The 23931-nt window shown below is 62.7% G+C and overlaps 6 protein-coding genes across 6 annotated transcripts; all 6 read right to left on the reverse strand.

Annotated features, from left to right (window-relative positions):
* Positions 1 to 338: 338 nt before the first annotated feature.
* On the reverse strand, positions 339 to 3437 carry LMXM_17_0510 (hypothetical protein, unknown function; the record flags this gene model as incomplete). The annotated part of the gene is made up of 1 exon (XM_003873864.1): positions 339 to 3437. One exon carries the CDS (start codon positions 3435 to 3437, stop codon positions 339 to 341), a length of 3099 nt encoding a protein of 1032 aa, XP_003873913.1.
* A 1781-nt stretch (positions 3438 to 5218) lies between these two features.
* LMXM_17_0520 (hypothetical protein, unknown function) lies at positions 5219 to 7603 on the reverse strand (the record flags this gene model as incomplete). The annotated part of the gene is made up of 1 exon (XM_003873865.1): positions 5219 to 7603. The coding sequence occupies one exon, from the start codon at positions 7601 to 7603 to the stop codon at positions 5219 to 5221; it is 2385 nt and encodes a 794-aa protein (XP_003873914.1).
* Positions 7604 to 10587: 2984 nt separating this feature from the next.
* LMXM_17_0530 (conserved hypothetical protein) lies at positions 10588 to 13809 on the reverse strand (the record flags this gene model as incomplete). Its single annotated transcript, XM_003873866.1, has 1 exon — positions 10588 to 13809. One exon carries the CDS (start codon positions 13807 to 13809, stop codon positions 10588 to 10590), a length of 3222 nt encoding a protein of 1073 aa, XP_003873915.1.
* Positions 13810 to 15496: 1687 nt separating this feature from the next.
* LMXM_17_0540 (conserved hypothetical protein) lies at positions 15497 to 19366 on the reverse strand (the record flags this gene model as incomplete). Its single annotated transcript, XM_003873867.1, has 1 exon — positions 15497 to 19366. One exon carries the CDS (start codon positions 19364 to 19366, stop codon positions 15497 to 15499), a length of 3870 nt encoding a protein of 1289 aa, XP_003873916.1.
* A 1214-nt stretch (positions 19367 to 20580) lies between these two features.
* Positions 20581 to 21498, reverse strand: LMXM_17_0550 (putative RNA-binding protein; the record flags this gene model as incomplete). Its single annotated transcript, XM_003873868.1, has 1 exon — positions 20581 to 21498. The coding sequence occupies one exon, from the start codon at positions 21496 to 21498 to the stop codon at positions 20581 to 20583; it is 918 nt and encodes a 305-aa protein (XP_003873917.1).
* A 946-nt stretch (positions 21499 to 22444) lies between these two features.
* LMXM_17_0560 (conserved hypothetical protein) lies at positions 22445 to 23110 on the reverse strand (the record flags this gene model as incomplete). Its single annotated transcript, XM_003873869.1, has 1 exon — positions 22445 to 23110. The coding sequence occupies one exon, from the start codon at positions 23108 to 23110 to the stop codon at positions 22445 to 22447; it is 666 nt and encodes a 221-aa protein (XP_003873918.1).
* Between the last annotated feature and the right edge of the window lie 821 nt (positions 23111 to 23931).

Raw genomic sequence — 23931 nt, forward strand, 5'->3', positions numbered from 1 at the left:
TCGACCAGGATAAGAGGAAGAGAGAAAACGAGATCCGTGGCGGAGCCCTTTGCGGGCACGCGCGGTGGGTGGGGCAAAGCCAAGAAGTGGTGGTGGAGAGATGCACACGCGCGCAGGGAGGGGCAAAGCGGAGAGCGAAGCCTCACCATTGCCGCTGCCACCGCAACAGGGGGAGAGAGAGAGGGCAGAGAAGGGTCGCTCAACGATCAGAGAAGAAAGCAGATACCATCAAGAGAGCCAAGAGGGGAGAAGGGAGGCGCCTTCTCTGTGTCACTCCACACAGCCTCAAGGGGCATACACACCCAGCTTTGGCCTACACAACTGTTGTACTCTATCTTCTAGTAGCCCTCACGCTCTTTCTGAAGCTCTGCCGGGGCCATGCTGCGCTCCCGAACTGGTGGCGACACGTCCCGGCGCGACCGCGAGCCCGTCGTCGTGGCTAAGGAGCCTGGTGAGTGTCCATCCTCGCTCCCCTCCGGCTCGCTCCATCGCACATGGGCAGCTGTAGCCGAGACGCACGCACCGCGGCGCAACGGTGTGACAAAGCTCTCCTCTCTGCTCACCCGACCTGACGCCACGGGAGCCGCCAGGTGCGCAGACGGGGTGGCGCAAGACACAGTCGAGGGGGAGGGAAGAGGAACGGGCGGAGTGTGGAGGTGAAAAATGCACCCAGCTGTCGGGGCCGACAACACCTTGCCTTCCTCGTCCGCTGCAATTTCGTTCTGTCGTGAGCGGGGGCCGTCATCTTTCTCCCATTGCAGCTGTGCCGCTCCGTCACCTCGCGGTCCTGCAGAGATCCCGCATGAGGTCCCTGGAAACCTCTCCGACTTTGCAGACCGCCTAGCACGACCCTCCTCCCTCCGCTCCTGCTCGCCCTCCTCCTCGCTTTCTGCCTCCGCCTCCAGCTCAAGCTGCATCGGGTCGACGTGGCCGCCGTGCCGCTCCACGTCCTGGGCGAACTGGGAGGTGGAGAGGAGGTAGAGGCGATGCTGTCGTGCACGCAGCGCGCTCGCAGCTTCGGCGTCTGCGTCCTCCATCGCTGCCTGCGCCCGCTCCAGTGAGAACGTGTCCACCTCAGGCTCCTCCCCGCTGCCGCCGGAGCCGCAGCTGGAGAGCGACGCAGCGTGTTGAGCATCCACCTCCACGACGACCCCCGTGAAGCTCTCTGAAATCTCCAAGACGCCCGCGGCAGCATCGACAGAGGTGACGTGCAGGGAGCCTCCGCCCGTCTTGTGCGGCCGCCCTCGCACACCGGTAGCCAACAGGGACGACGAGATGGGAGTATCCAGTGGCGGCGGAGGATGCACCGGGACCATGGATGGCGTCGTGGTTCGGATGGGTGAGGGGGGAGAGAAGGTGCTACGGTCGCGGTAGTGCGTCGAGGCATACGTGTCTGCGCCGTCACAAGGCAGCGGCTCCTCATCTGGACGGGCCACAGACGGTGATACAGTCCTCCGGCGGCGTTGCTGTTGCTGCCACAAGTGCGCCTCGTGGGACATCGCTATGCACGTGGGCGCAGCCGCCAGCGCATCGGCGAGGGACAGTGCAAAGGACCCGCTCAGAGGCGTCGCCGATGGGGACCGTCGCGGGCTCTCGACGCATTTTCGCTTCGTATTTCTCATCTCGATGTCCTCCATTGTGCTGTCATCACCGCCACTGCCGCAGCCCTGGTCCATTGTGTGAACCCGGTGCGCAAAGGACGGAGACGTCGGGGGGGAGGTGAGAGGGCTGCGGAACGGAATTCCCTGTCGCACACAGGCCGGTCCGTTCATGTCGGCTAGTGAGACCGACATCGGGGAAGATATGGGGCTGCGCCGCCCTCCACTGCGGCAGTCAAGCAGGGCACCATCACCGCTCACGTCTAGCTCACTGGTGCTCCAGCAAGCGGGAGATGCGCAGGAGCTGCCGTAGGCTCCGCCAGTCCGCACCGCAGCGCCACCCCGCTCCCAGTTCAGCGGTGTCTGCGCGGTGCTATCCCGGTCACTCCACAGTCCGTTCGGCAGCGAAGTGTTGAAGGACGCGCAAGATAGGCTCTCTAAACACCAATTCACCGGTTCACCGTCGCCGTGCCGCTCGGATGCGGGTCGCTGCGGCCACGGCGAAAGAACGGTGGGAGTCGCTGTGGAAGCAAGGTCGCTTCGTTGAGCCTCTGCAACGCTGCGCCACTCTCCCAGCTGGGCAAGCTCACGTGCAGTGAAGGCAGGCGACGACGAAAGCATGGGAGCGTCGGCTTGCAAAGTGGAGGCGATAGGAGCGGACGTGCGACGACTCGGCAGTGGTGTAACGAGGGACGGCGACGAGACCCCTGACAGAGACAGCTGGTCTCCGTAGCTCTCGTCGTCACCGTCGCCACCGCAGCGATTCGGCCCCCACCCGGACAGTCGCGTAGCTGCTGTGCCGCAGTCCGTGGCAGCGCTAGCGCTACTTCTACCAGCGAGACTATACGTACCTGTGCTATGCCCGCTTCTCCTGTGTGCGGAGAATGTGTACGCACTGCTACAGGCGGGGGCAGCGATACCGCCGCCGTTGCCACGAGAGGCGGACACGGAGTTGTTTGACGAGTTGATGGTTGCATTAGTCGCTGGGTGAGAGTGGAGCTGACGCCACGACGGCGTCCGCTGAGGGCTTGTCGGCGCGCAAGCCAGCTCCAGCCCCTCTGGGGGCTGAAGCTGCGCCTCGCTGCTACTCCAGCTGTCGACACCATCCCACCCACGTCCGCTGTTCACAGCGCTCCCGCCGCTGCTGCTGCTACCAGCCTTCGCCGCCCTTCCACCAAGCTCCGCGCGCCTCTCGCGTTCTTCGCCGTCATCTTCGTCTGCGCCGGTGGTCCACTGACGCGACAGCTCCCATCGCCCATCTCGTGGCACCAGCGCAGAGGCGAAAGATGAGGCGAGGCTATCTCTCCGCGAGACGGACGCGCTGCGAGGCTCCTTCGACGGACTGCACCCAGCAGACCGCACCCAGTCCCGCACTGTTGTCACTGCACTCTCCACCGCACCACATGTGCGTGTGCTGGAGCACAGTGATCCCCGACGCGGCGTCCATTGCCGTCTGTGGCGGTGCTGCGGCGGGTGATCTGGAAGGAGAGACTCCTTTAGCTGAACAGTGGAGGGCAAGGAAATAAACCTGTCGGCCGGCATGACTGGGTGAAGGCCCACTTCAGCACCGCTGTACACCGAGGGTTCAGCTGGGCAGCTGAAGCTGCTGAAGCTGCTGACGCTGGCAGACATGAGGACGTCGTCACTACCGACGCCACCGCCTGCATCACCATAGGAAGCAGCCCCTGTGATACCTTTTCTGTCTCCCTGTACGAAAATCTGGGATGTTGGCTTGTTCCCTGGCTGCATTCGCGCGTCCAGCTGCTCTGCTGCCGCGGTGCTCGTGAGTGAGGAATGTAGGGGAGGCGAAGCGAGTGCGCCACTGCGCAGGGGCAGCATCCTGATGAGCGGTCGACCTGGCAAGGGATACAGACCCACGTGATAGTGCGCGGCAGCCCGGTGTGAGGGGAGGAGAAGGTGGCAGCAGCTGTGCTGCCGACGGCCGCGGCAGGGAAGAGAGAGAGAAAAGACGTCTGCGCGATGGTGGAAAGGGGCGAACAGTCCACAAGAGAGACACGGGCACGCAGACACGCAAAGAGTCACAGGCAGAGGAGGTGCCCGGGAAGAAATGCGCGTCACGTCCGCACGCTGGCAGTGAAGAACGCCTGTATCGCTATCCCTGTTCGTATGTACGTATATTTTGGACTCTTTGCGTGCGTGCTCGCGTTGGTGCGGCGGCGGCGGGGAGACGAGCGCTGCCGTTCAACAAGCGCCGATCGAGTGGCATTCAAACGACGGAGAGACGGAGGAGGAGGAGGATGGCGAGTGATGCAGTGGACCTTGAGAGGTAGCTCCCAAAACGGAAAGGTGGCACTGATGATGATGGCGAGAAGCAGGAAAGGGGGGGACGTACACGTGCACCTACAAAGATGTACTGTAGTGCAGCGGTGGGGTAGGCATCCCCATGGATATGTCTCTCCCCACCACCACCCCTCCCTCTCTCCAGCCTTTATTATGGTTAGCTTTGAGGGAGCACTGGCGAAGGTGCATGAAGTGCGCACGGACTCAGAGACGTTTACCACGACCGCAGCGCATGACCATGTAGAGGAAAGGGGGATTTTTCTTTTACACAAGAGAAAAGCGGCTGGGGAAGTTGGAGGCTGCGCTTGACCGCATCGGGGGGGAGGAGGTGCACGTGTCTGGCGCGTCGTGCCGCGCTGCGCTGGACGGTGCGTCTTTACACTTGTCAGTACTCGCAGGAGGGAGAGCAAGAGAGAGGGGAAGACACGGAGAGAGAGATACATGGAGGAAGGTGCACTCGCTCCCTTCGCGCACATGCGCACGCACACGCGTGAGAAGTACTTTGCACCGCAGCTGTTGCCGCCTTCAAGGGAATTAATGAGATCAAGAATGGGAGGAGGAGGAGGAGGAGGGGGAAAGGTGCGGCATACACGCAGTATGCAGGCGTGTACGCAAGTGCCTCATGCACACCAACACGAACGCTCGTCCAGAGATAAAGGAGAGAAGGGGAGAGGCAGGGGGCGCCGATGACAAGGGAAGCGGAGAAGACGCACGCTCCCCCCCCCCTCCCTCTTCCCCCCTCCCCTACAAAACGCGATCCCTCGTTGTCTGCGTGGTGCTCTCCGCCCATCTATGAGTGCGATGGTGTCTTCGCCGCTTTATATCAGCCACGGCGCGAGAGTGCGTGTACCAAACACACACACACACCTATACATGCATGTATACACGTGTACGTGTGTGCAACCGGGCAACGCCATGTCAAGGCGTCCCTATCTCCCTCCTCCCTCCCCACACACACACACACGACTTACCCGCCTCGCTCCCACGGTCACACACGAGGAGGGTAAGACGCGGACGAAGAAAGTCGGAGGCAACCTCTCCACCCCTCGCACACGCGCGCGCAACAATACAGAGCAATAGGAATTTAAAAAAGGGCGCCGTCGGTCATCGACCTCCATCAACGCTAAGGTAGCAGTAGCAGCGGCGGCCGTACTTGCAAGCACGCACACAGATATACGCTACATAGAGCATGTATAGGAAGCATCTTGCGTCCTCTCGCCTAGTAGTCCCTCCAAGACCAACAGCGGCAGCGACTACTCCGACTGTCTCGGCTCTGTCTCCCTTGAACCTGCACCGCTGCGCATAACTCAGCAAGTGAATCATACCATGACGCGTACCCGCTTTGGGGGAGAGGAGACGAGCATGATGTCAGGTGGCGGCTCATCAGACGTGCACCCTGCCGCAGTGACGGCCTCGTGTGCAAGTAAGATGTGCAGCCCCGACGCCATCATCGACGGCAGCGGCAGCACCCGCGTCTCTCCATTGCTGATGTCGCCAATGTTAGCGTCGCTACCTTGTCTGATGCCGCTCGAGCGGCACTGCTGGGTACGGTGCAGCGAGGGGTACCCTGGTGTGGATGGCGACCGGGACACCCGACAAGGAAACGCCAACGAGCGCTGTACCGCTGAGCTGAGTGGTGTGCTGTCGTTGCCTGCGTTACCTCTGCCGTGGACACCATCTGCGAAGACACCGTTGCCGTTCTCGGCGCTCGTGCGCAAAACGCCGGGCGACGGAGACGCATCGGCGGGTGTGGCGCTTCCGTTCACGCAATCCGCATCCCCGGTGGTGTGGCGAAGCACAATGAAGTCTGTCTGCGGCGCCAGCTCGTCTAATGGCGATGACATCGCCGAAGTCCGCCCGTCACCACCACCTGCCGTGCCGCTGCTGGCTAGTGCGCGAGGTGTGGTGCTCGCGGTCGTCTCGGCTCTCCCACCGACCCCGCCACCATGAACGAAAGGCGACAGCACACAGGAGCGATTGGTATTCGTCTGATCGCCGTCGTTCATGACCGTCGCGCCGTACGCCACCGCTGTGCTGCACCCAGACTTGCGCAAGATCGACTTGACGTACGTTGCGGGCTGACGTATCTGCCGAAAAAGTTCGGAGTTCGTCGGGGGTGGAGTGTTCGTGCAACTCTCGTCGTTCCAGCGACTGCCAACGAGACCGCCGCTCCCGCCATCGGTGCTTTTCATGCTCCTCAAGAGCCAACTACTGCTGCTGACGAAGTGGTGCGTGTTCCAGCTTCCGAGGTCCAAGCGCGAAGTGCGTGTCTGGGTGGGAGTCTCGGTTCCTGCGGTCGTCGCCCATGAAGACGTGGCATAAAGGTTCTCGCCGTTTGCGTGGGTGCTGGTGCCGCGCACGTTGGCAGAGTTGGACGTGGGCAAGCGCGGATGAAGCACCCCTCCGGGATCGCCATCCCCAATGTTGCTGTAGCCGCCTGCGGTGCCGGCGCTCGCGGTGCTGTTGGCTGGCAGTAGGGTGCAAAGGCCCAGATGCTGCGGCAGTGGCACGTCGTCCGGTGCGTTGCTTCCGACAGAAACAGCGCCGTTGACAGGTGCTGTCGCGGCCGGTGCGGACGTACGGAGTGATGTCTGCTGCTGCTGCGCGGGCGTGCGCAGAGATGGAGACGTGGAGTCATGAGGCGGCCTGGAGGATGGCATCAGCGCCACGGTGAGTTGCTGCTCCCGCTCTGGTGTAGACGGCAGCAAAGATTCGGAGCGAAAGTCCTGTCGAGCGACGGCCACCGCCTGTGGCGGCTGTGCCAACCGCGATGTCGCGATGGCTCCGCTCCTGCTCTCCCTGCATCCGTCGCTCGCTTCAGCAAAGGGAGATGCGTCAGCGTCGCGGTCAGATTCGTAGCCCGGCCGCGCAGTCGTTCCGGCCGTCGCATCCATTGCCTCCGGCGCGTCGACCGCGTTTTGCAGAGTAACTTTCACCTCGGCACGCGGCGAGCAGCGCGCCAGCGAAGCGAGTGCGGAATGGCGCCGACGTTCCACAGGCCCGCCACTGCCGGAGAGGCGACTTGCGCTTGCCAGTTGCATGCCGCGCTGAGCCTCGGTGGTGAGTACTGATGGTGGCTGTGTAGCGGGCCCTGGCGATACTTGCTGCGCTACAGGTAGAACCACAGGCTGGCGAGACGACGAGCAACTCGCCTGCAGCGGCGGCGGCTGAGTAGAGCCGGCTGTCTGCGGGAAGGATGTCCCCGTTGTGTCGGTGTCATCGAGTGCCCACGTCATGACAGAGCCGCCTTCGTTGATGTTACTGCCCCTGCGCAGCTCCCGTGACGCTGCCGCGTGGGTGTCGCTGGCGCTCTGCAGCAGGGCTGACGAGGGCTGCTCAGCTAAATGAGTTGTGTACGCCATCGAACTGAGCGACTGCTGCGGAGGAAGTGAGGAGGAGTCGATGTACGCAACGGCGGCAGTTCTATGCACAGTATCGGGGGGCAGCGCATCATCCAGGGGCGGCGGGCACAAGCTCGCCACCTTAGCGCACTGAAGCAGCTCGTCTGTGGACGATGACTTGCTCGCGAGCACGCCCTCCTCCACGTCCCTTCTTGAGGGTGTAAGCTGCGTCGACTGGGGCGACGTGGATGCCGCAGGTTCGGACAAGGCGAGGGAAGAAGCCGCAGGTGGCGTTAGAGAAACGCCGTCGCCTGTAGTGGCGGTGTTGCTGCCTCGGCGCAGAGGCAATGACTCGACCTTCATGGGCGGCAACCCAAGCACATCGTCAACTAAAGGATGTGAATCGTCAGGTGGCGGCGACGCTGCCCTACCAACACTTTCATCTTCTTCCTCAACGCCGATTCGCGATGAGGAGGAAGCTAAGTCCTTGGAAGACGCTTTTTCCGCCTCCTGCAGTGTTGCGGGCGCGTGCTGTGGCGTTCCCGACTCGACCGCCTTGCCCCTACGGGGCCCGCGCACCTTCTCCTTTGAATCTGCACACCCCATTAGTGCGGAGTGGGCTGATTTCCTTGCGCTAGACTTTTGTACGGCGATGTCGTAGACCGCGACGGCGCAGTGAGAAGTCTGCCCCGTCCCCAGTGCTGAAAAGCGCGCGGCCCTACACCGAAGAGACAATCGACAACGCGAGGCGGCACCAGGCAGCGATGTAATCCGCCGGCACACCGGCGCGACACACAGGAACGGCAAGCGATGTTAGCGAAACAAGCGAATTAACACAAACGGTATTCGGCGGAGCTGGAGGGAAAGAGCGGAGGCGGAGCTGAAATTATGGAGACGGCGGCGACACGCGGCCACACCTGAGCAGGTCCCCCACGCAGCCCCCCTCCCCGCGCGGCGGTTCAACAGTCAGCAACGACACAACGCAGAAGACGAGATAACAAAACACATAAACCGTAAGCGAGGCAGAGCCAGAGGCAGGTGCACAACGAACAGAGACGACGCCCGGAGGGGGGGAGAGGGGAGGGATAGCGAGCGAGCTCACAAAACGAAGACGGGGAGAAGGTGCAACAAGAAGGAAGACAACACACACAAGGAGGCGGCAGCGCGTGATAACGATGAGTGGCGGGGGAGGGGGAGGGGGACGAGATCAGACGGGGGGCGGGGGGAGGTAGGGGGAGGGGAGGAGTGGGAAGAGAAAATGTGCCGCACAAGTGCCCTCGCCGACACGCCCACCCGCCTTTCGTTTCTCCGAGCGCGGTGGTGGCAGATGGAGGGAAAGCGAGTGGGGCTGATGCGGTGCGTGCTGGGAGGGAGAAGGGCAGCCACAGCAACAAGGAAGGAAGAGTAGAGACACTTGAAAAAGAATAGAGCTCTACGAGGAGACCGAGCGGAAGAAGAGCAGGCAGACCAAGAGTAGACTGAGAGTGCGGAATGCCAGGAGAGGGAGCGGGAGGAGGGAGGAGGGAGGAGGGGGGGGAGGAAGTCGATGCTGTGAAACGAGCGCCACCGCCTGCATTCGTTTGGTTGCTTCTTGTGCACTTTCCCCCGTTTTCCCCGTTCCCTTGCTCGGTATCTGCGCGCGTGCGTCGTTCGTGCCTCTGCTGCTGCTGCAGGTAACTGCTGCGGCGGCGGCGGCGTACTCTTGCTCAACGGTATTCGCGTTCCATGCGAATGTGGACACGTATGTGCGCCGGCGTCCTCTTCGGTGACAGCAGCAAGGCACACACACAGAGACCGACACAACAGCCAACAAATCCACAAAAGGAAAAGAGGAGGGTGCGCGTGTCCGACTGTGTGGGTGGGTATGTGGGTGTGGGTGTAGGGGGGAGGTTATATACAGAGAGGCGCATCAACGTCAAGCGATGACGGGAAGCGCAGACACAAAACAATGGGGGTGGGGGGGGGGAAGTTGCTTGCAAGGACCGCTTTTTTACGGTGCTGTGCTTTTATGTTCGCCTACTTTAGTCCCGCCTTCCGAACCTCCATGAAAAGCGAATTGGTGATGCCGCCCTTCCCCTTCGCTGCAACGAGATACCGGGGGGGAGCGGGAGGGGGAAGGGGGCTGATCGCGCAAGTGAGCGCCGCGGTCGTCCAGGTGTCCACAAATGCGGGAGAAGAGGAGGAGGACAGACTCGGGAAGAATTCGCACGCGCTCTAAAGGGAAAAGAGATACGCGAGTGCGAGCGAACGGCAGCAGCAGCGTAAGCGTGGGTGTCTGTATATCCGTTCAGGTGGGTGTGTGGTGGTGGGGGGGGAGGTGATCGTTGCTGCCGGTGTGCACATACGTACGCCTCCTTGTTTTTCTTTTACTGCTCTGTCGCTCTGCCCACACCCCACGTTGTGGAGTGTCGCGTGTGGGAGAGAAGTGGTTGGGGGCGTGGGGGGTGGGGGGCGTGGTAAGCACGCACGCACGCACGCATCTTTCACGTGTGCGCTTACACCACTGTGTACGTGGATAACCTCACCTGCAACACGGTGCGGACTGTGAGTCTCGACTGCGTGCCCTCCCGTCGTACTTGGCTGTGGAAGGGGGAACGCACCGACTAGGAAAAGAGGTGGTGAGGTGCAGAAAAAGCACGGTAAGCCGTCAGGTGAGTGTATGGGTGGCAGGGGCATTCGCCGTGTGTGGCGGCGTACACACACACACACAGAGAGCGAGAGCGAGAGAGAGAGGCGGTCAGGGAAGAGATGCGTGTGTGGGTGTGTGGGGGGAGGGGAGGGGGGAGAGAGGGATAAGGTGGTCAGGTGGGTCTGTGTTGGTGAGAGAGTCGGCGAGAGCGGGTATACCCCCTAACCTACATAGACGCTCAACGAGAGCACGTCTGTGCGGCGTGTTCTCTCTTCGAGTGCTGGGAAGCAGTCGATCGACGACAGCATACGGGCGCACCAACACACTTTGTATTTTCTTCGCTCACTCGGAAAAGCCAACGAAGGCGGGGGTGGGGCAACCACGGATGAGAAGGCACTCACTGATGATGATCAGGATGATGATGGTGTGTGTGTATGTCGTTGCCGTGCCACTAATACATACCATAATACGAGAAGAGGAAGGATGGTGAAGAGGCGGAGGGAGGGAGGCCATCAGAGAGCGAGTGTGTGTGTAGCAGGCGAAGAGGATGCGCTACAGCACCTTTGCCGCCTCCACCCTCCGCCATGCCCAGGTCTGCGTTGCCGCTGCTGCGGCTGCTGCTACCCCACCCCTCCTCTTCCCACCGCGGCGCGCGCGCTCTGGGTGGGTTTCTGTGTTGTTGGGACGTTGTTTGTCTTCGGCCTCCCGCTCTTCATCATCAGTGGTACGGAGAGGTGGCGCGGTTCAAGGAGCGAATCAACTTCTCCGTCACCTGCTTCGAGGTGCGCAGCGCTTGCAGAGAATCGTAAGCGGCAGCCACGCAGTGGGACGAAGAAGCCTCCGTCTCGACGGCAGCTGGCGGCGAGTGGCTTGCAGTATCGGTTGGGTTGCCGGAGGGGATGACTGGAGCGCCCCTGTCCTCGCTCTTCGAATGACGGGAGTGTCGCCTCTTCGCTTGACCGCCAGCAGCAGCGTATACGGCAGCCGCCCCTGATCGCGACACCGCCGCCGCCAGGCGCATCTTCGTCGCCTCGTGGCGTACTTGCAGCTTTTCATAGCCCCTTAATAAGCCCTCCACCTCTGCGTGGTGGCGATCCTGCATTGCACATGCCGCCGTCTTGTAGACGGCGATCTCCTTCTCGTAGTAGCTGCGCTGTGTGCCAAGCTCACTCTCAGCACTGAGAGCGCGCGCCTGCCACGTCGACGCCTCGTCCAGCTGCTCCTGCTGCGACGTGAGCTCATCGGTGGCGAGCCGGAGACGCTCCTCCATCGCATGCATGCACCCCTCGGACGTCACGACAGTCGAGCGCAGCCGCTCAACCTCCGCCTCCAGCTCGTCGATGCGGGACTCCGCAGCCTGCTGGTCACTGCACGCAGCCGCCAGCAGCTTCCGTGAGCTCGCCAGGTCACCCTCCAAGCGTGCCCGATGCATCTGCGCCGCCGACCGCAACGCGCTATGCTCATCCTGCAGTTCTGTGTGTGCGGCGCGCAGCGCATGCAGCTCGTTCCGCAGATTCTCGACGATACGCTGGCACTGCCCTGCCTCCTCTCGCAGCTGAGCCAACTCGTGCCCCGCAGCCGGCGGCGATTTTGAGGCAGACGAGGTCGCTAGGCTAGCGGCAATCTCTCGCAGAGAACTTCGAAGCGCGTCTACCTTTTCCATGGCCTCGTCGCGTGTGGCCACTAACGCCGCACGGCTGCTAGCCTCCAGCTCCACGAGGCGTGCCTGGCTCAGCTCCTGTTGCCTCTTGGCTTGTTGCAACACGTTCTCGAGCGCTCCCTGCAACTCCGCACACTTTGCCTCCGACTGTCTCACCTCTGACTCCAGCTGTCGTGACGACAGCTCCCACTGCGCCGCGCTGTGCCGCGACTGGTCGTGCGCCTGGGCGAGTCGGAGGTGCTGCTGCTCGCATTGGTTCGTGAAGATTTCCTTCGTCACCTGCATGTAGTCCAGGCGGGCCGTAAGAACTTGGTTCTCCTCCCCAAGCCGCCGAAGCTCCTTGAGCATCTGCACCTCCTCCTGCAGGGCCTCGGCTGGAGTGCGTGGGAGCTGGTAGAGATACTGAAGACTCAATGGCGAGGACAATGTCGTCATTTCGGTGGAGCCCAGGGACGGCGTCGTAGTAGTGGTGGCGGTGGTGGTGGCGGTGGCAGTGGCAGTGGCAGTGGCGGGAAACGCCGCCGCAGCGGCCACAGAAGCAGCTCTCTCGGCAACCGGCTCCCCTCCTCCCCATTGCTCTGCGGCACGGCGGCCACCACCGTCACTATGGCCACCCGACCGCTGCTCGTGGGCCTGCGCAAGGCCACTGCCAGCGTGCATTGCACGAATGTTCGCAGCCGGCGAGGGCGATGACGACCCGCCGGAGGTGGACGAGAGGTCTGTGACCCCGCGAGCGTAAGAGGGGTTGAACCCGCCCTCTCCGGTGGTGTTGTCGACCTCACCGTCACCACCGTCGAGACGCACCCGCTGCTGCCGCGGAAGCCGTACCGACTTCCCAGCGCCGAGTCGGCCGTCATCGCTAGTTGAGACCGAAGGGGTCATGAGGAAAGAGTTGTGCGGCTCCTCGTCATGGTTGGCACCACCGCGTGGGTGCCGTCGTGAGCGACCAAGCTGCTGCTGAGGCAATGTACCGCCATGTTCGCCATCGCCACCTGGCAGGTCAGCGCCAGCGTCATACCCAGTATCAGTGGGGAAGGTGCCCTGGAGCGGTGTCGAATGCGGTGGCTGTGCACCTGCGGCACCGGCAGCGCTGATGGGCGACGCGGACCTTGCGAGCGCAGATTGGTGAGAGGTGGGCGAGGGCATAGGAGGCAGTGGTGTCTCGGCCGCCACTCCGCCGCCTCGCTGAGGTGCCCTGTACTGCAGCGCTTCAGGCGATGACGACGCAGACAAGACCGTATATGGCGATGTCTCTTCCATCTGCCCCGTGCCAGTGATGGCGGCCGCTGCTGCACTGGGAAGAGAGGCGAAGATCTTTGTGTCCAGACCATCTAGCGGCTGCGGTGAGGCCAAGTAGCCTGTCGTGCTGGTCGTCGTGGCGGTGGTGGTGGGCGGCAGAGGTGGCCAGGAGGCGGACGGGGAAGGGGAGGCGGAAGACGTCGCGGTGGCGGCAGAGGCGACTGCCTGCACTGCCGCCCGCACACGCTCGCGACTTCCTGTTGCGCTGCCGCGCGGTGGCATATGATGGATATGAGGCTGCTGCTTCTTGGCAATGTAGAGCTGCAGCCGCTGATTCTCCACCATCATCTTTTCCATCTGCACGTGCAGCAGCGCGCGCTCCTCCACCCACTGCGCCTCCCGCTCCTTCGCCCTTCCACATGCGGCGACGCCGTCCTGGTAGACCTGCTGCAGCTCCAGCACTTTCTCTCGCTCCTGCGCGTAGGCGGCGCACTCCTCCTGCGCCCTCACCAGCTCACCTTTCAAAACCTGCACCTCTCGCATGTAGCGCGAGGTCACGTCCTGGAAAAGTGTACGCAACTGCAGCACCTCTGAAGGAGATGCCCAGTCGCTGCCGTGGCGCTCACGCATCTCCGTCAGCTGGGCGGCAGAGAGCCGAGACGATGCCTCGTCGTCGACACTGATGGAGGACGGGTACGTGGCAGTCGCCTCTTCGGTGGTAGTTGCTGGCCCTTGCTGCACGCTCCGGGAGGCAGGCAGCGGATCGTGCTTCTGAGCGCTGCGGTGAGACTGCTGCTGCCGCGTAGGCGTGGTGCGGTCCCACTCCGGCGAGCCGCCAGCCCTCTCCTCCACGTTGGCGCGACGCATTGGGTGGGCAGCTACCTGTGCAGAGGACGACCAGCGCTGCTGCTGCAGGGGATGGCGTTGGCGCGAGGACGGATGCGCTGCTTTATGGTTCGGTAGCGACGACGACGATCGCGTTGGTGTTCGCGAAGGTGACGTAGATGAGGGGCTCGCCACGCTGTCCAGCAGATGCGCCATGGCCCTGCCGTACTCCGGCGACGATGTGAAGGCGGAGGCAGGGGAGGCGAAAGCTGTCGTGTCGAAGAATGACCCAAGAGTGCCGCCGCCAGGGGAAAGATGAAGAGCGGCGCCGCTACTTTGGTGAGGTGGGGTGCGTGTGGAAGCAGCAGCAGTAGCAGAGACGGCAGTTCGCGCAGAAGTCACGTGACGGACGCCAGGGCTTCCAGCAGCCGCACCGCTGCCACTGCTGCTACCCGTGGCTGGTGTGTTACCGCTTTCCTGTCCACTCGGGTATGTCGGTGACGAGGAGTCGTTCTCCGCTGACGCCGCGCGCGGCGAGGTTCGGCGCTGCTTCTCCACCGTGAAGTGTGGCGTCTGTCGGTTATCCATTGGCTACGTCGGTGCCCTTCTATAACTCTATGCATGCGCGGGTGTCGGTGGAAGCGCCACTGCGTGCGCGTCGCACCACGCCGGGTGGAGGATGTCTCGCTATCTTTCGGTACGTAGGCAACGTCGTCTATTTAGGGGACACGTGGTAGTATCTGCCTATGTCTGTCTGCGTACCGTGCAGCGGTGCGTCCACGGGGTGATGGGCGCAACGATGCCGGCCGGTTGACCCTCGCCCCGCCCGCCGACTCTCTCCGCGTCCTCTTCCACGCCTGAGGCGGCAGAGACAGAGAGAGAGGGGGGTCGTACGCAAAGAGAGGGAAGACCAGGCGAGTGCGAGCGCGAGGCCAAGGTGGGGAGAGGGGAGGGAAGGGGGAAAAAGGAAGAGTGTATGTCTCTCTCTCTCGCCCCGCCTCCGCTTCTGTCTGGGTGTTCTCTTTGCTCTTGCAGCGACGAGTGGGTGGATGGGTGTGGCGGCACCAACACTCGCCTGCGCATCAACACGAACAAGAAGCAGTGGCAGTGGCAGTGGTGGCAGTGGTGCTCCGTTACCTCCTACCCCGCCGCCAGCCGCATTCAATAGCGGAGAGCAATGCCAGTAGACAGCATGTTCCAGAGAGATAGAGGGAGACATGTCTGACGGATAGCGAGATGGCATTCGTCATGATCCGTAGGGCAGCGGTAGTGGTAGCCGTGCTTGTCTCCCACCACCGAGACGTACCGTTGAAGTGTCGAGAGGCGGAGGCTGACTACATCCCATCCGTGTGCCCCTCTCTCCCACTCGAGCTTTCCGTTCTTTTTCTCGCTTGGCGGCTTACGGCTGCAGCTGCAGCTCACCGCACTGGTAGGGAGAGGGGCAGGCGGCGAGAGACGACAGAATCCGCAGTGCTGTGCGTGCGCACGTCAGCGTGAGCGCATCGACAGTGCTAACAGCTATTAGGATGATGTCGTGCGGGTCCCGCTTACGCGCGTGTGTGGGGGGGTGGGTTGGGGGGTTCGCTCTATAGAAGAAGGCACAGGACGAAAAAAAAGAGAAAAGGGAAGGGCCGCGATCATCGCGCGCAGGGGAGAGGAGGAGGTGCACACGTGGCCACACATCCCCCGATGTCGTGTTCCCTCTCCCACCACCCCTCTCCATCTGTCACGGTTGTTACTGTTCGCCTTCCCTCGACAGACAACTCAGCTCACGCCGTGCACGCGTAGCTGTCTTGTGAAGGCGTCCCTTTCCTCGCGTTTGGGCCACACGCCTCATCACTCCGGATGGCCGGCACCGTCGCCCGCGCACCCGCTCCTCGTGTGGAGCATCCCCCCTTCTACACTAAAAATCCGCGAAAGTCGCCGGCATCTTGACGGCGTTCGTGGAGCCGTCCTGGTACACGTAACGCACGCAGGCGTTCGCGGTGGATCGATGAGGAAAGTGCGGGCGAGGAAAGCGACCCTTGCCAGCGTCCCCAGCTGACGGTGAAGCCAGGGACGACGGTGACGTGACGGTGGTGGCGCTGGCGCTGCGACGGTCGCCAACAGCACGAGGGCCGCTGCGCGCGGTGCTGCCAGTCGATGATGCTGACGCTGCCCCTGCAGAGTCGGTGCTTGGCAACGGTCGACCAAAGAAGTCGCGCCGCACCGTCGCGGTGGTGGTGGTCACAGTTGCTGACGCCCCCTTGCTCCCGTCTGCTCGCGGCCACTTTTTGGCGGGTGCATCCGCCCCCTCTGCCCCACCTGCCGGCGTCACATGCGCGACTTCGCGAATATCACCCTTCACTGCAGAGTCGGCGTTATGGGCGGGATTTGACGAGGCTGTGACGGCGGAGGCAACGCCGTCAGCGCGCTGCCGCTTCATACCTCGCTCGAGCGCGTCTGTTGTCGACTGCTGCGACTGACGCTTCAGGAGCTCCATGGACTGCATGATGCGATGCTGGCGGATCTCACCAGACAGGATCTGCCGCACCTCGTTCCGCACCGGCATCATCACGGATGCCACCGACGGCGTTCTCGACGGCTCACGGCTGCCACCACCACCTGAGTTGGTTGCGGAGCCCGGAGAGTCAGTGCCGCCTTTCGCGCCTAAAGGAGTCGGTAATGTGGGGAGGCCGCTGCTGCCACGCGGACCGGCACCGCTCCCACCGAAGCGCGACGAGCGTGAAGAAAAGAAGTAGCCACGATAATCACCGCCGCCGCTTCCCGCAAGCGCGCGCTCCATCGGACGCACCACCCCTGCAAGGAGTCTGTCCAGCTCCGGAGCCAGTCGCCACGGCGCCTCATCCTCCACCTTCGCCGCGGCCAGCGAGCCGAATGGGCTGAGCAACGCTCCAGCGGCAGCAGCAGCGGCGGCGGACGACGGGGTGTACTGCCGGTCCCGCTGGTAGTCCAGACCGTACTCGACGTGACGGGCCACAGATGCCTGCAGCAGGCGCTGCTCTGCTGGTGGAAGCCGACTGAAAGAGGAAATGGAGTGCGCAGGCAGACGCAGCGATCGGTCGAACAGGCACCGCAGTAGCATGGGCACCACATCGGTGCTTACAACCTCGTCATCGCCGAGGAACGCGGAGCCGTGCGGGCGGCACCCTTCACGGAATTGCTGAGCAACATGTTTCAACTCCGACCGCAAGCGGCGCAGTGTCGCCTGCTCGCGTGGGAACTCGATGCGGCCCCCGCGTGCCGCGGTGCTGCAGTGCACGTAACACGTCAGCGCAGACACGTGACACAGCCGCTCCGCCGTCCCCATCAGCTCCGGATGCTGAAAGGCCGCCGCGACCACCACGTCCTGCTGCGAGAAGCTGTCAGCGGTGGCACTGGTGCGGGAGAAGCTGTAGTCGGTGTACGCACGGTTCAGATAATTCTCCTGGAGGCCGTCCACCAGACCGCCGCTGTCGGGGCAGCGAGACAGCTTCTGAGCAGCGTACAGGTAGCCGGGATCAACACGGAAACCCATGGCTACTGGCTGGATCGCTGCACGCGCCGACGCACCACCGCCACCTCTCGCCTCCGCCGTCCGTGTCGCGGCGTAGCTCCCGCCTGCCGGCACACCGATCGCCCTCTCTCGCTCAAGCGCACGACGCGCAGGAACAACGTTGCGGTTGTGCTGGGCGGCGGCGGCCTCAACGAAGGCCTCGTAGTCTATTCCGCACTCCTGCCTCAGCAGCTGCACAGCCTTGTTACGCTCGGGCCGGGTGAAGAGTAGCTGCCAGCTGTCGCGCAGCGCAACACGGCTGTCCTTGCCTTGCATGCGCCGAATGAGTTCCGTGACGGTGTGCCGCGACGGGGTCGTGACGAGTGCCGCGGTGGCAGAGGAGGACGCGCCAGTCCCTCCCTCAAGACGCTGCTGCTCCTGCTGCTGGTGTACAGCGCTGCTGATGAGCTGCATTGCATTCAGGCAGCTCCGCACATCACCGCCGCTGGTCTTGATGAGCTCTGATAGGGCCATCGAGTCGAACATTGCTGCCCCCTCTCGCCGCGCGATCTCCTCCAGCCGTGAGAGTAGTCGCTGAGGACGAATGGGCGGCATGTGGTACACGTGCGTGCAGTGCTGCCGCAGCGGCCGCAGGGATGGCACGTAAAAGTCGTTGCAGAGACAGAATACCGGCCGATGCAGCTGCTGCTGGGTGAGGTACGCGGCCACGCTGCTGTTGGCAATGCCGTCCATCTCATCGATGACAAGGCACTTGGGACGGAGCAAGTGCTGCACCAAGGAGGAAGAGGCATGCGGCGTCGACGGCGCTCCTGTTGCTGCCATTTCGGCACCGGAAGCGCCACCGCTGTGGCCCTTCTCAACGCCAAGATTTGCACGGTGATCGATAGTGGACACCGCCGACCCAGCAACACCCGACGACGCTGTTGGGCGGCGGACGCGACCTCCAGGAGCCGGCCCGGCCGCGGACACCGCCGTCTTGATGAGCGCCTCCAGCCGCGACGCCGTCCGCTCAACACTCGCGTTCACCTCGATCACCTCGTACCCGCAGTGTGCGGCGAGGACGTGGACGAGTGTCGTCTTGCCAACTCCGGGCGGCCCGGTAAGGACGGCGATGCGCTCCGCTGGCGGTGAAGCCGCGGTTATAGCGCCGGCACCTGATGCCTGCGCGCCCTTTGCTGCCGACGGCGCGTCATCTGGGAACACATAAGCGTCCCACGACTTGAGCCACTGCAGGAGTCGTAGGTTAACGGTTTCATCGCTGAGCACCTCGTGGAACAGCTTGGGGCTGTACTTGGTGACCCACAGTTCCCCGTTGGAGGAGGCGCGATGTGGCCGAGGGCGCGCAAGAGCGCCTGCAGCGGCGGCGCGGCATTGACGTGCCTGCTCAGTGAGTCGGCGCCGCTCTCTCTCCTCATCATCTAGTACCTCGTCGCCGTTACCAAGTGCCTCCAGCTCGCAACAATCCCGGCCTGCCCCTGCCCGGCGCACATTCTGCCGCTCCTTGTTCTCCTGTTGCTTCACTCGCTCCTGCTGCCGCTTCGCCTCTTCAGCGTAGATATCACGCAGCATCTCTCGAGCGCTTAAGCCGTCGCGAAGAAAGCCTGCAGGGTCGCTCGCCCGACGGTGCACCGACGAAGGCGCCGCGTCGGACACGTCGTCCTCGTCCTCCCCGTCGCTCAGCTGCATAGCTGCGCCGCTGCTACAAAGTGTTCCTGCCCCTTCGCCTTCATGCACAGTGACAACGTCATCATCTGCCTCCACGGCCTCGACGTCCACCACCTCGCGCGGGTGCAAGTGACCCGCGGCCTGTGGAATCTTCTGAGCACTTGATCTCTGGGCGGCAGACGCGGCAACACCACCAGTGGTCGTTACCCAGCGCACTCGCCCGTTGTCGCCACGGAGCAGAAAGCTGGCGACGCCGACAGGAGGAAACTCGAGGGCGCCCCGCTGCGGCGCCGAGGACGGAAGCAGAGAGGGCAAGGCCGCCGCAACAGCCGAGGCCGCCGCAGGACGCGGCGAGTAGGACTTTGTTACGGCTGTGGTAGCGGAAGCCATGGCAGTGCCCACCGGTGCAATGGGGCACACTGGGCCAAACGTTGGCGCCACAGAAGCGTCATTCGCGCAGGGGACACACCGCAGAAGATCCTCGTCGCTAAACTCATCATACGCGTCGTCGCCCCCACCGCCACCATCGTGGCCGCCACTTGCCTGGTGCTGGTGCTGCTGCTGCTGCGGTTCTCCCCCCATGGCCTCCCGCCAGGCCTCCTCGAAGTCCATCACGGCAGGGTGTCGCTTTGTTTTCGCGCACGGTTCGAGCGCGTTCCTGCGCCTGCTCGCACACCGAAAGAGAAGGATACGAGAGAGAGAGACGCAAGCAGCGCAGTATGGATGCACGCGTACGCCTATATATGTGTGTGTATGCCTATATACTCGTCGGTGTCTATACACGCCTGTCTGTCGACGCGTGCGTATGGTCAGCGCGGGTTAGGAGGAGAACGTGTCGATACAGTGGAGTGCTGCACCCTCTCCCCACTCCCACAGCACAGCAATCATCACCCGAACAACACGCCCCTCTTCTGTAGTCTGTAGACAGCTAGCAGCCTTGGCGCACACGGACGGTGAAGCCCCTCGATGTGCACGTGCCTGCGATGTGATGGCGGTAGCTGTGAGAGAACGGGCCTGAGGAGAGAAAGGGCGCACAGAGGGGAGGGCTGCGTGAGAGAATAAGAGAGCGAAAAGGAGAGCATGAAGGGGCAAACAGTCGGGATTATGCCAGCGAGCGCGTGCGCTTGTGTGCACGGAGGAGCCCACAGTGAAAGCAGAGAGACATCCGCGAATGCCCTCCCAAACCTATACGCGTGGGCTTAGGTGGAGGTGGCACACAAAAACGCCAATGAAGTGCACCGCCGGCACCCGCACACCACTGAAACACCCCCTATCCCAGTCGATGGCGCGCTACCACCACCACCACACTCCGAGTGGAGCTGGGAGAGCTGATCGGTAGAAAATGGGAGGCAAGAGTTGAACAGCCCTGGCAAGAGCCACGCAAGTGGCTGAAAGCAGGTGCACAGACAAGACCACTACCCCATTCCCATCAACCCCCCCTCCCTCCCCCCCCCGCTTCCTCGCATACATGCTGTGGGCCCATATGCCCGCCAAGGGAGCACAGCGCCGCTGTTTCCGTACTCATTCTTTTTCTCGTTGGTTCGTCTTAGGTTACCCAGTGCCCATTTATACGCTGCTTTTACCTGTGTGTTGTGTTGGACAACGGACACACACATTACACTCGGCACCCCAAGCGAAGGGTGAGCAATGGCGACGGACAGACGGAGAGGCGGATGCGTCCGGGACTCGGTAGGGCGTGTGGAGGGATGTCGAGGGGCAGATCACAAAGGCAGCGGGAGAGGCGCATGCGTCAACACAGAAAAGGAGAAATAGTTGCGCCTCTCTGCACATGTCCCCCGCCTCCTCCTCCTCCTTCGCTTGCTACGTTAAACACCCATCTGGATTGCGACGCTGCCGGGGATGCGGACGGTGCCGCTGCTCACCGTGATGACGTTGTCGTGGATCTTGGTGCCGTTCATGTGCTGGATGCACTGCTGCACCGACTCCGGGTTGTCGAAGCAGATCATGACCATCAACTCGAGACGGTTCACATCGAGAATGCGGCCAAAGGGGGAGAAGTGCTCCATGAGGTGCTTATTCGTGGTGCCGAATGGCACGTTGTCAACGAAGGCAACGTTCGCCTCGAACGGCGGTAGGCACGGCGGCGGGTGGTACTGGTCCTGCTGGTACTGGTCCTGCTGGTACTGCTGCGGCGGCTGAAAGCTTTGCGGCGGTGGGTGAAAGCTCGGCGGCGGCTGCAGATGAGCGCCACTGCGACCACGCATCCCACGGTGATTGCCACCGGCACCACGGCTGTTGTTGTTACTGCCACGGCCCATTCCACGCCCACCGCGGCCCCTACGCGTCGTCTCCGCACCCGCCACCTCCGGCACGCCGTTGCTCCCCCTCCTCGTGTGTGTCTTGCGCTGCTTTTGATCCTCATACGACTCGAAGTTCAAGAACTCCGCAGCGAGGCTCTTCTTGTCACTACCGGCGTTGCCCTTCTTCCTCTGCGAGCGCTTGCTTTGACTGCCGCTGGCCGCCCCCTTCTCCTGCTCCGGAGAGGCAGACAAGGCAGTGGTCGCCTCAACGATACCGGGAATGGCATCGAGCTTCGCCCTGGCCGCCTTCGCCGCCGCCTCGTCGCGGAAGGTGACGAACACTGTCGTGATGTCCCCCTTGTTGTTCTTCTTCTCGCGGAAGGACCCGACTGCCTCGACCTCGGGCCAATCCCGCAGCGTCGCCTCCACCGCCGAAAAGTGCGTCGTCCGGCACGACGTCTGCACCAGGCGGCCGTCCATCATGGAGACTGTTCCCGTGCGCGCGCCTATGCGTCCAAGAAGAGCAGCAGCACGGTAACGGCGCTAGCTGTATGGGTGAGTATAGGTGCCGCTGGCCTGACCGCGTCTACGTCTGTCTTCCCCTTCGTCCGTGGCTGGTATGGCCCCCTCTGTTTCTAGAGGCACACGTGCGTGGCGCGCGTAGGCTCAGCAAGCGTGCGCGCAACAGCGGAATCGCCGTGTTCGCTACGGACTCAGCCGCCTGTTTCTGCTACGTTAAGGGCCTTGTAGGCTCGTATGTGTGTGTTCCTGTTGCTTCGGAGGGTTGTGTGTGGAGTGTCGGTGGAGTGTGTGGGTGGAGGGGAGGGGAGCTGATGTGTGATATGTATATATATATATGTGTGTGCCACAAAGTGTTTTGCGCGACTCGCCATTCGCGGGTGGAGAGAAAGGGATGCGGCGGGGGGTGGGGGAGCATGTCGACCATGAGAGAGGGAAAGAGAGCTCATCCAAGTCTGGGGTGCGCGTTCGCCTCCCGCTCTGCGTCCCACAGACGCCATCACGATGCGACGGGGCCACCTTGCAGAGACGACAGTGACGCTGCCAGTGCCCTTTGCAGGGGTGAGTGCGCATGGGTCAATGCATCTCCCGATGCACCATCCGACGGCTTGTCCGCCACTGCGGGTCGTTTGCCTTTCTGCCGCTGTAAACCTGTTGCTCTGTGCTTTAGTAGGCGGCGCTGAACGACTTGATAGCGATATTGGCATGCCAACGCCACCGTCGTCCGGGAGGGGCGAGTTGACATGACAACGCTGCCAGATGACGGCAATGCAAGAGTCGGTTACCATCTCGCCGAAGAAGAAGCGGAAGAGAAGGTGCTCGGTGCTTGCACGCAGAGAGCGTGTGCTTGACACTCTCTAACATTCAGCTCTCTCACACGCAGGCAGACACACACACAGGTGTATTCAAGTCACTTCTCCAGCGGCATCGCCCGAGGATCGCCGAGGTGCTGCCAAATCACTTGCAGCTCCTCAAGCTCCGGCACAAAGTCGGCACTCCAGCGATCTGCCGTGATGATGCCATCCCGGTAGGCGGACAAGATACGCTCGTAGACGCTGAAAGCCGCGTCACGCTCCTCGACAGAGGCGGCGCCATCCTCCGCCTGCATCCGCATGGCGGCGCTCATCGCGCAGAGACCGTCGAAGAGGTGCGACACAACACGCTCCATGTGCAGTGCAGTCTTCTCCTCTTGCGGGAGGGCATCGTAAGCCGCCTGCGCCGAGTTGAGCTCGGCTGCAGCGACAGCCTCACTCTTGTTCTGATGCACCATTCCAGCCGCGTGCAGTGACTGCAGCACCGCCTCCCCAGACGACCGTGCGGGACGCTGCGTGAGGGGTGTGGGTGACGCTAGCTGAGCTCGAGCAGCGGCAACGCTGTCGGTGTCCACGCGAATGGCAGCCCGTCGCAGGAAAGCGGCGGGCACGCCAGACTTGGCAGGGCCCTCCGCGACGATGTCAGCGATACGGAGGATGTCGAACTGCTGAAGGGCACCAAGATACGGATCATTGGGGTCATCCAGCAACTTCTGCAGCGAGCTCTGTGTCCGACGCGGCGCCGTGAGCGGCGAGGCGTGCATGGCAACGGCTGATGCAACCGGCGCATGGAGGATGGTGCGGCAAAGCGAGCGGACTCGCTGTGAGAGGCCAGCACGACCTAGGCTGCTCGTGCGGCGGCACACGGTTCTCGGCGCCACCAGCACTCGTGCGCACACGCGTGCGCCGGCGAGCAGACGAAGAGGCATGGATGCAGAGGGGAGTGGGTGGCGGGGTTGAACGGCGCTCCTTCTTTGAGGGTGACAGCGCCCGCACGCGCGTGTATGGTTGCGTGCTTGGGTGGTGTTCACGTGGTGACGGAGAGGTTTCTCGATTCAGCTGTGCGGAGACGCGAGAGACGCGAGAGACGCGAGAGAGAAAGGGGATGGAAAGAGTAGCACCTCGCGTACCCGCGTGTACACAGACCTTCCACTGATAACTTGTGGTCTCTTCATTGGCGCACATCACACACACACACACACGCACGCACACACACTCCTCGAGTGATGCAAGCTCGGAGTGTATCCGGGTGATGGGTTGGCTGATTTTTTCTTTCATCTGTGCGTGCGTGTGCGTGTACTTTCACGCACGATGATAGCGTTGCCAGAAACTCTATGATGAGGGGGTGCGTACAGGGGATCCACAATCGTGAGAGAGGGAGCCCAAGAGGTGGAGGGGAGGAAGGCTGGCAGAAGAGAGTGCGGCGGCGGCAGACGGAGCCGAGAGGCCAGTCGTGCGCACAATGACAGAGCGCCATAAAATGAGAAGTGGGGGTTGCTGTGGAAGAGACCGGGAGAGGGGCATGAAGGCGGTGTGGACAGGAACGGCAGCAGGGGGTCGGGAGACAACGAGGGCATGGCCACCT

This window comes from Leishmania mexicana, chromosome 17, assembly GCF_000234665.1.
Source record: "Leishmania mexicana MHOM/GT/2001/U1103 complete genome, chromosome 17".
NCBI lineage: Eukaryota > Euglenozoa > Kinetoplastea > Trypanosomatida > Trypanosomatidae > Leishmania > Leishmania mexicana.